The sequence below is a fragment of the Gossypium raimondii genome, chromosome 8, assembly GCF_025698545.1.
Source record: "Gossypium raimondii isolate GPD5lz chromosome 8, ASM2569854v1, whole genome shotgun sequence".
In the NCBI taxonomy this organism is placed as follows: Eukaryota; Viridiplantae; Streptophyta; class Magnoliopsida; order Malvales; family Malvaceae; genus Gossypium; species Gossypium raimondii.
In genome coordinates, this window is record NC_068572.1 from 58,089,096 (window position 1) to 58,099,922 (window position 10,827).

Here is a 10,827-nt window from a genome sequence, read left to right on the forward strand (position 1 = left end):
AGGAAATGGTGGAGGCTGAAGAGGGAGATGAAGGGAAAGAGGAACTGGCAATGGTGGTGGAGGCTGGAAATGAGAGGAAAGAGAGACTGAGATTGCTGCAGACGTACTCGAAAAAGATCAGCAATGTTGGCAACGATGATTCAGGTGTTGTTTGCGTGGACGACAATGAAGGAAAGGGGACTCTTGGAATGAAGGAAGGAAATGGAAGCAATGACATGACTTGGTCGCAGTCTAGAAGACGGAAGCCGAAGATAGCATGGTTGGTGAAGAGGATAACTGAAAAGGTGGTGGGAGTAAAAAGTAAGGAAGAAGAAGTATGGAGGAAGAGGATATTAATGGGAGAAAAGTGCAAGCCTCTGAATTAATCTGGTGTAATTCAGTATGATGACAATGGCATTTTGTTACCAGAGTATACCCTCCCCTGACTACCCACTTTGATGATGGCTGGCTGATGATAGTTTTTTCCTCTCGATTGTTTTATTTCTTCATTTATTTTAATATACTTTTTCTAAAGTATGGAAGCTGTAAAAGCCAAAGTATGTTTATGATCATCTCTTATTCACTGCATTAAGTCTGCTTAACAATGAAAGTTGGTCCATGGGTAAGAATTATTGATAACTATTTCACAAAAGAAAAAAAAATCAAACTTACAACAGGGTTTTATTAGGAAATAAATTCAATAGAAGTCGATACAGCCATTGTTTTGAAAAAGAACAGCACTCCAAAGGTTAATACAAGTAAATAAAACTAGTGAACAACTATCAATCAAGTAGGAGGATTATACAAGAATTGGGGCATTCTTAATCATTCAGGGTTTTACCTTTTTGGGACATATGGAACACTAAAAAGTAAGAACCTAATAATCTACATTTCATAAATCTATCTTTGTAATTGATCTGGTGTGTGATTGCTTGTGGTAGATGATGATGTCGTCCTACCGTTAAGCTGGACACCGTTATCTGCTGGTGGACTCACTCCCCATTTCCCTTCAGATTCGGAGGGCTCCAGTACTTTCACAGTTCCATCGCTCAACCCGATTGCAAATTGGTTTGCTTCTATCGGGTGTGCAGCCACAACAAGCGGGTACACAGTTTGACTTCTGCAAAACCAGTGTCCTCTTTATGAAACAAATACCGGAGAATTTAATGGTTGCTGCAGTTCATGCAATTAAGGGACAATTAAACAGTCTTATTGATGTAAATAACAGATAACTTACCCTTTTAAGATTACTGAGGACAAGTACACTGATGGAGCGATACGGCATCTAAGTCTCAGGCTATCAGCATCAAATACCCCAATGTTACCATCGCAAAAGGTGGCATAAACAGATTGACTATTACAGGAGTATGTTGCGTAAGATATGGGTGCATGCAATACATCTTGTGGAATCCACTGCAGTAGATGAATGGGCATTAGTAAGCGTTGCCTCCATCAAAAGCAAATATTTTATCACCAAATTCTGTACCACTTTTTTTACTTCCCTACCTGTCGAACGCGCTCCATCTTGGAGGCATCATATATTGCTAACTGAGTTTCATGAACTACCAACATGCGAATTTGATCGGAGTGAAATTGTACTCTTGTATCACCTGTAGGTGCCATTCCAGCTGGAATTTGGATTGCAACTGATTTCCTTTTCTCCCACGTATCAATGCTCCACAAACACAGCTGCAGAAAGTAGCAAGATGCTAATAAGTAAATAATAACATATTTGAAGTCCTTCGCTGTTTGAAGGAAGCATGGACATTAAAATAGAAAAGGAAAAAATAAAAATGAACATGAACATGACCATACAGACTAAACAAAAAAGAGAGATGTGCAAATGTATTTCAGAGATGATGGAACACACAAAACAACAATGAAATTAGGTTTAAAAACCAGCTAATAGAATGCTTGTATCTTTCTTTTTTTCCCCCTAATATGATTAGTTGATTGCATCATTTATACACAAACAAAGAATAAAATAAGTAAATATGACAAGCCTGCTACTTACATTAGCATCGGCACCTGATGAAACCAAGATATTGAGGCTGGTTGAAAAAGCCAAACCAGTTATTCGTTTTTGGTGACCTTTCAATTTTGATTTCACCTAAAAAGGTTAAAAACAGGACATTGGAACCACCCACGAGAGCAAGATGATACAAGGGGAGAAGATAAATAAGAACACAACAAAAGAGTTGGGAAGTGTCACCTCATCTACTCGAACATTGTATATATGGATAGTTGAATCCTCCATTCCGATTGCTATGATATTATTATCCTGAGGATGGAATGCTAGGAAGGTTGAAGCTGGAGGAGGAGACATGAATGTTGTCATTACCTGCAAATCACGAGTTATTAGCATGACAAGCAACAAGTAAATCCAAAACACCAGCATATGAAGGCATACCTTGAAAGTCATCATGTTAAACAAAGAAACTTTTCCGCCAGTTGCTGACATAACATACGAATCATTCTTTGAGAGTGCTATGCATGGTACCGCTTCTTCCAGGTTGACACCTGTGACATCATTAGTCATAAGAAGACCACTGTTTGGTTGCCAATGCTGCGGAACAACATTGGCAGTGGCCTTTAAAGTTCAAAGGACTTCAGAGTTCTGCTTGCCAGTAAAAGGGAATATAGAGAGAAAAAGTCAAAAGTGAAAGAAACAAAGACACAATCTTATGTAATAGAAGGTGCTGTACCTTTCCAGATGGATTTTGCTCATTACGGGGCCACTTCCATAGCTTCTGAACACCATTTGACCCAAGTGCCAAAATACCGACAGCAGAATTTGTGTACAAAAGGCGAACAACCTTCAAAGAGATGCAATAATTCAGAGATAAGTGGTATCAAAAAATTGTATAAACCAGATTATAGAAGGAAATCAACGCACCTTGCTGGAGGTATCTGTGCTGTCAGGTAAGGTAACCAACCGACAGTGACCAGGATCCACAATTTCAGCTAACTGCCAGGGTTTAGTCTTGTCTATTGCATCATCCAGAACTCTTGGCCTTTCGACACTTCTACTCAAGGGATCAACTCCATTCTTGAGAGAAAAATCCAAAAAAGGAAACCAAAGGCAAGATGAACATTATACCCATGAAAAGATAGAAGCAAAAAACAGTTCTCTTAAATCAACTAAATGATAAGAAAAAATAAAATTCCACCATTGGCATAATTGAAAAATGAACGGGGTCACCAAAAAGATCAAAAGAAGTTGGCCCTTAAATATATAATATCCTAATGTGCTTGTGGCAGTATGAACCATATTGTTACTACTACAAGCACCAACTACCCTACAGGGTTCAGCAAAAAGGTTCAAACGTGAAGCAAGGAACATCCAGCTAACATACAAGCATCGGAGAAGGCCTGACAGGAGAGCTCCTCTCCAGTTTACAACTGACAGGACCAACATTTGCAACTGCAGAAGAGCCGGAAGCCTAACCAGCAGGAAAAAAAAAGGGGTGAAAACCTGCATGTCTCAAGACGTGGATGTTCTCAAATAAAATTTAAACCAAAACGATCATCACCTTAATTGCAGAAGAAACAATTGGCGTTCTCAATGGATCAAAAGATGTTTCAACTGCTCTTAAAGATCTGAGACCCAAAGCATTTGCAAGTATTTTGAATCCATTATCTGCTGTTGTCACAGAAAGGAGGTTTCCTTCCTTATTGAATCTCACACGGGGAAGACTCTGAAAATTTTAACATGATTAATTAGACACCCAACCAAATAGCATATATGTTTCACAAAAGAACTATAAAATCTCAATATTTAACTTACAGGAAGTCCACCCTCGGCTTCTGTGAAAGTGAGAAGACTGATATTATCCATGTCCCAAAACTTTATCTGGCTATCTTCTCCCGCAGCCAAAAAGTGATTTTGTGTTGTGTCAAATGATACCACACCTGCTGATTTCTTTCTAAACCCCACATAAGTCCTCTTTATTGCTCCTTCACTTTCATTCCACTCAACCAGAAAAGACTCTCCATCTTTACTTGTTCCACAAGAGAACAATCTGAAACAAAAGTAGACATTAACAGAAGTTGAAAACTAGAATGACATGATACATGTAAAATTGGAGAACAAAGGGTTAACCAAAGGTGTTGTGAGAGAAAAGAATGGGGAAGGAGTACAACTCGAAGTTATTAACATCTAGTAACTAAACTTTCTGTCGTAAAGTTCATGATCATACCTGCTTCCATCAGCACTGTAAAGCATTGTAGTACACCAATGACCTGGGGCATCATAATCAACTCTGGAACCCATATTATCATACAACCAGGCCTTAATTTTCCCATTGACAGCAGTTGAAAATATGAACTGGAATGATGTAGAGATAATCAGCAAATGAAAGTAAAAATTCCCATCCAAATATCAAAGGTAAAGCAATTCAGTTCTCAGCCAAAAATAAAAACTAAGCATTTAACTGAACCGCAAAACTATAAATCTACCAGACACTGGCCTAAAATGTTAGAGAGTGAATCAAATATATTGGACCACTATAGCACCAAACAGAAGATCATTGGGAGGAGTTATGATCGGGTGTACAGAGATGGCTTAGATAAAATAGGCAGCTCTTCGATGGATATTAAACTGGATAAGGAATCATAAATTACAGGTTGTGACAGCAAATAGCTATATGAAATTTTGTTCATTTAACAAGTTGATGGTCACAGCAGTTTCAGGCGGCAGAGATTGGTTATAGTCGCATTCAGGACAGAAACAGAAGAAACAGTTGTGGCAGTTCTACAGCTAAGGCTTCATCACTTATTTCCCATTCTAACCACTAAAAGTATATATAATCAATCAACCTAGGAGATTTTTGTATTTTACCTGAATGTTCTCTTTATGATGTGGGCAGATGGAATAAACAGGTGCATCATGACCTTCAAAATTAAACAGCTTTTTCCCTGTTATCGAGTCCCACACCTGTCCACTTTCTTTCATTAGGATAAGAAGAAATATCCACTTTAACCAAACCTATTTAGTGAAAATTTACCATTTCTCACCTTTATGAGCTTGTCTTCTCCACAGGTAACGATGCACAGTTGTTTGTTTGGATGAGCAAAGGCTAAGTCATTTACACCACCAACATGGGCATCAATCTATTAAAAAAAATAAGAAAAGCCAACTCTCAGTTGTGTATCCTTTAGCTCTAGGGTGTAAAACATATCAACTAACCTCTAAGCGCTGTATCAGATCATTTGATCCAGGATAAGCGTAAAAATGAATCAAGTGTTTGGAAAATGCAACTCCTGCAGCAAGAAAGGCAATAAGCACAAATATATGCAAGCTAAAATGTTTAGTAATCGGTTGAAAAAGCACACACCAAGAAAATTTCCATCAGGACTCCATGTGACGCGGTTGACAGATATAGGTGTATCATTGACCATCATAGCCTGCAAGTGACTCTTATAACAAAATCAATTGCACTGTTGAAATACATAGAAATCACTAAAACATACATATGTCACATTGCGGCAACAGTAGACATTGGAAAAAATAGTACAAGGCAAAAAGTAAAACATAGAGAGAAATCTCAGAAACTTATTGCATACAAACCTGAAACGTCATCGAACATGCCGACATTTCCCATATCTTGAATGGCTTTGAAACCAACCTTTCCCGCATTCCAAGTTCCCAGAGTGTAATTTCACCATTGGCAGAACCAACTGCTCCAATTGCATTATGTCATAAAAAGAGAGAAGTTTCAAGCTAGTCTTAGTGTCTTAGTGTGAATGATAAAATAAACTTTCATACCAAGTAGCAATGTATGGTTTGTAGGATGAAAATCCATGCTTGTGACCATGGATCCTTGATGCAAGGTCAAAGCTACTGTTCTTGGTAGGTCATCCAATGACCAAGCTTGCTGCCGTGGTGTAGGATATGTAACCTAAACATGGAAAAGAAGAAACATATTAAATTTTTTAACGAACCAAACCAAATGAATCTAAGATTAGTATAGTTGCAAAGTGAGAAATTACCTCCTCAACCGATGGAGCAGGGCGCAATCTTTTCATTAGCAGTTCATGATCAGGGTTCTGATAATCAACCAAGCCGGGTGCTGATGGAGGTGTTCTTGGACGTTTCAAGACTGAAACTGTTGCAATGGAAGTGAAATTAAATGCATTACACCTAATAAATACATATTTTAATACATGTCTCATAGTATCTCCATATATAGAAAATTTTACAATAAGAAAATTTTTTCCTTAAAAAGTAACACATCCAGAAATTATAAACGATGGGAATGACATTCTAACATTAGACCGCCAATTGGAACCACACCCAAAAATTTGAGAAAAAAATATTAACTAATGTCACTAATAGAGCAATTGTCCAAATTATGCCAAACTTTACAAGGCTATTTCTAATGATTCAGAATGGAAGTTCTGACCTTGGTTTTGTGGAACAGGTATGGAAGATGCAGTGACAACAGCAGCTTGAACAGATGAAGAGGCAGAAGCATTGGCCATCCAGCCAGCTAAAGCACCAGCATTAGCAGCTGCTGCTGCTGCTGCAGCTGGTGGAAAGGGCTACATGCCAAAGGTAGGAGAAAGCATATGTTAGTTGATATTCTAAATATTATTATAGAAGTAGAAAAACAAAAAACCATTCAAGGGAATATCAAACTGCGATAGATGTTTGGTATCATACACTGTGAGCTACAAGAGATGTATAAGCAGCAGGTTTTGCAACTGCAGCAACTGGAAGATTGACAGGTGTAGGTGCAAGAGGGCCATTTGGAGGCGTACATGTGTGATCTGTGAACAAAGTCTTGATGTCTGGGTTTGGCCTTGGATTCTTGCATAGCTGATGCTGCCAGTTCAAGCTGTATGAACCATACTTACAAATCAAAACATATATATTACTGGTATAAAAATTATATTTGCTTCCTGTTTCCGTAATAGCAAGTATCATATCACACCTTTGGTTGATCAAAGTCCTTAGTCTTGAGGACTTCAAAGTAGGGAAAGCAAGCTTATCACGGAAAAGTGGATTTGCTTCTATGAGTTTCTTTAGTTCTGCCAACATTATACTGCGAGCAGTTTTTGTATCCCCATATTTGGACAGCTGCTCATTTTCCCTGCATTCGGACGAGAAAAGTACATCCATTCAATCATGAAGATTTCAAGCATTCATTTGAGTTTGGTTTACAATGACAATTCTCTCAAAAAGGTCAAGCATTTAGTTGCACAGCTGAACACAAGTTATGTAAGTTCTCTTATATCAAATTTCTAACTTATTTAAAACCTAAATAATATGTCCACTTGTTACCCTATCAAGTCTCTAGACAAAAAAAACTGATTAATAAATCGAAATCATTCATCAATGCTATACCTGGACAAACAATGTAGTTTATTTGTGCAATGGAATTACCTGAAATTGTTGAGGGTCAAAAGTTGAGTGATTTCTTTGTAGAGTTCCTCATTAAATGTAGAAAACACCTTCAAATCACCGACCAATATTTCAACAGCCTTTGCCTTGTCTTGCCTGAAATATCAATAAAAAAGTTCAAATTATTTCAGCAGGAGAAACAATAGCAAATCCTTCATTTGATAGAAATTGATGGAATCTTATTAATTAACAGTTGAAGCATTAGCGATACCGATCAAGTGCTTCCAGATACTTCTGCTTCCTTATCTCAAAGAATATCTTCATGGAATATCGATTATCATCAACTTTTGTAAAACCTGATAAATACCGCTCAACTTCTTCCCATTCACCTGCCTGAACTTTCTCTTCAAAGTATTTCATGTTGAAGAAAAACCCTGATTCTTTCTCAAGCCTATGAAAAAATACATAGTTTCAGACATAAACTCAGAGCAACAAAAATGATAATGCGAATCAAATAACCTACGCCCAAAATTCATGCGTTAAAGAACAGAGAATAATTTTGCACACTAGCAAAATTCTCACTTCACTCACAGAAGAACAAGCAATACAAGTGAGTTACGATTTCTTCTTTCTGTTCTGTTTTTTTTTCCTTCTGCTAACTAAAAGTTTAACCAAGTATAAACAAGAAAAAAACCATATTTATTCTGTTTAAATGCATCTCTCCGATTCAAAACAAAACATACAGAAACCAAATATTAGAACTCCATTGCATATCTTTCATTAATTAAGGCATAAAAACTTTCCCTCTACACCCAAAATCCTCTGATTTTCGCCATTAACCGACACTAAAACTCAAATTAGCTTAACTACTTAAATATACTCTGACTAATTTTACCATAATAACCTCAAATAAAAAGCAAAAAAAAAAAAGATTTACAAAATTTGTCTACATTTACTTCTACTTGCAAACACAAAAAAAAATGCATATACAAAGACAAAGATACGAATATACGGTGTAGACTTATAAAGAAAAATTAATTAATTAAATAAAAATAAACATAAACATGAACATAAAAGACTTTACCTATGAACTGACTCCTTGAATTTCTCTTCCTCCAGAAACTGAAGTATGAGAAACACCAATTCCCTGCTCAACGAAGACATTTTTCTCCTCTCGAAGAAACAAAAGAAACTTGATCTGCCAAAACCAGCAGAGTCCAGGAAACAACTAGAGATCGAGTTAAACTCAGCTCTGACTTCGAATCTGTATAAATTTCCAGAGATACACACGGATTTCCCCTTGAGTTTCTCTCTCTAAAGTTTAAATAAGCTCGAAATTCGAGGATTTCTAGGGTTTCAAAGCTGCGAAGAAGTAGAGAAGAAGATAAAGGAGAGAGAGAGAGAGAGAGAAATAGTCTCGCTATCTTCGATGCGTTGTACAGGGTCTTTCATTTTTATACTGACCTATCAGTGAAAAGTACTTGTGCTTATCACTATAAGTAGTCCACTTTTCGAAGTTGTTATCAGCTTATCATTGCGTGAGATGATAGGAAAGCAAAGGGCGGATTCGAAACCACTAATTCAAATCTAGTGAATATTCGGTACACACGTCCAGTCGGGTCCCCCCCCCCGCCATCATCTCTTTCCCTCCCCTTACACCTTTTTCTCTTTTCGTACTGTCACTTTCGTTATTACGCGACTTTTTTCTCGTGGTACCCGTTTGCATGTCTCACGATATTTTGCTTTTGACTGGAGGTTGGTTCTTTTCTCATGCGATATATACGGATCTCGATCTTTTGGAAGGCTCACGCGCATTTTACAAAGCGCCTCAATTTTTTGTTATTTCTGATTAATTAAATATTCAATTCTTATTTTGGATTTTCCTATGTGAGGTAATGACACTCAACCTCCCACCCTAACTCAAACTTTTTCCTTTTGTCATTATTTAAAGGGGAAAAATATCATTTGGTCTCAACCTTTATAACTTTTTACAACTTGATCCTTGAATTGGATATTTTATAATTTCTTTATAAATTTATTAATATTTTTCAATATTTTTAGATTTCATATATTTTATTTCAATTTTTAGCTGATGATATAACAAAATTTCAAAGTATCACGACATCATATTTTAACAAATTTAGGTTCGTAGATCAAATTGAAAAATGTTGTCGATTCTGAAATTAATGTGGATAAAATAGTTTAGGGACCTTGGGAAAAATCTTTAAATAATACATTTTGTTGAAATAAGTTCCTTTTCTATATTTTTAGGCAAAATGTTTTCTTTTAATTAAATTTATTTTCATTTCATTAATACAGTAAATATAAATCAATTAAAATACAAAATTATGTAATACATTAGTAAAGTTTTTAAACTTATGTCTTGTTTAAAGTGCAATAAAAAATAAAATGATTAAAGATTTAAAACAATGGACATATGACTATCTTTAAAGTCTATTTGCCGAATTGAAATAGTGTCTCAACTTTTTTTCCAATAGAAATACATAAATATTTTCAAAATTATAAAAATAAATTTAAAAATATTTTTACAAAAATAATATATAAATTTTAAAAATATATACAAATAAATATTTTCAAAAAATATAACAATAAATTTAAATTTTCTATTAATATTTATATTAATATTAAATAAATAAAACTATATTCATATTAAATAGAATAAAAATTCCCACCATTGTCCTCCCTTTCCCCCAGCCATCCCCCTCTGGCTCTATACTGTTATTGTTGGTTTTCTAGTGAATGTTGCAATATACACCTTAGATGACAAATAACATGTTGAAAAATTTTGGTTTAGAAAATGATTTTCTACGATAATGGAAAATTAAAAAATTAAAAACTGAGTCAATTTATAATATTTATAGTAATAATTTTTTTCTCAAAAATATATTTGTGCTTTATGCGTTACGTAACCTAAATGTTCCCAACTTTCAACTAGACTCTCTTCTCCGTTATTCTTGTACCACAAATTGTTTTGAATATGGACTCGAACAATCATGAACCAAACGCAAAATTAGAAATGATTTCTTACTTTTAATAAGAAAATAATTATCTCTCTATACAATTTGGTAGAATTGTAATTTCAATAAAATAATTATTCTAATAAAATAAATTCTCGCTACTTTCCGGCAGAATAACAATATTTTAAACTTGACTATAAAGTAAATAGCTCTCTTAGTGCCATCTAATTATAGGGAGAGATAGAATAATCCTGGTTAAATTGGTAAAATACAAATAATATTTGTTTAATAGAAAGTAATATTCTACTCTAAGTAAAATGGGGTGGGCGACACGCCCTTGTAAAACTATAAGGGTTGTTGCCCTATTATCTTGTATGAGAGGATTTGGGTCTCTCTTGTATTGGGTTCCGTTATATGTGTTTCATTAACCTTTGGACATATGTAATTAGGGCTAGCGGAAGAATCAATTGGACATATGTAATTAGGGCTTAAATAATTTATAATTAAGTTCCAGCTTTTCGCTGA

General features: G+C 35.4%; 1 protein-coding gene across 1 annotated transcript; it reads right to left on the reverse strand.

The window, feature by feature from the left end:
- Positions 1-636: 636 nt before the first annotated feature.
- LOC105792486 (topless-related protein 3) lies at positions 637-8,757 on the reverse strand. The gene is made up of 25 exons (XM_012621084.1): positions 8,409-8,757; positions 7,596-7,775; positions 7,367-7,480; positions 6,915-7,073; positions 6,644-6,818; positions 6,384-6,522; positions 5,971-6,086; positions 5,747-5,879; positions 5,549-5,658; positions 5,316-5,385; positions 5,168-5,241; positions 4,996-5,091; positions 4,820-4,915; positions 4,179-4,306; positions 3,767-4,001; positions 3,513-3,677; positions 3,336-3,422; positions 2,876-3,028; positions 2,685-2,795; positions 2,390-2,569; positions 2,192-2,320; positions 1,994-2,089; positions 1,486-1,668; positions 1,217-1,392; positions 637-1,099 (listed from the first exon to the last, which is right to left on the reverse strand). Exons 1-25 carry the CDS (start codon positions 8,486-8,488, stop codon positions 880-882), a joined length of 3,405 nt encoding a protein of 1,134 aa, XP_012476538.1. The 5' UTR covers positions 8,489-8,757; the 3' UTR covers positions 637-879.
- Between the last annotated feature and the right edge of the window lie 2,070 nt (positions 8,758-10,827).

What these genes read in the sequence shown, in the direction of transcription:
- LOC105792486 (XM_012621084.1), bottom strand. Translation starts at nt 8,488, where the DNA reads ATGTCTTCGTTGAGCAGGGAATTGGTGTTTCTCATACTTCAGTTTCTG. An exon ending in ACCTGTTCCACAAAACCAAG is followed by an intron (nt 6,087 to 6,383) that starts GTCAGAACTTCC and finishes CCATTGCAACAG; the next exon opens with TTTCAGTCTTGAAACGTCCA. An exon ending in ATCTGATACAGCGCTTAGAG is followed by an intron (nt 5,092 to 5,167) that starts GTTAGTTGATAT and finishes TTTTTTTAATAG; the next exon opens with ATTGATGCCCATGTTGGTGG.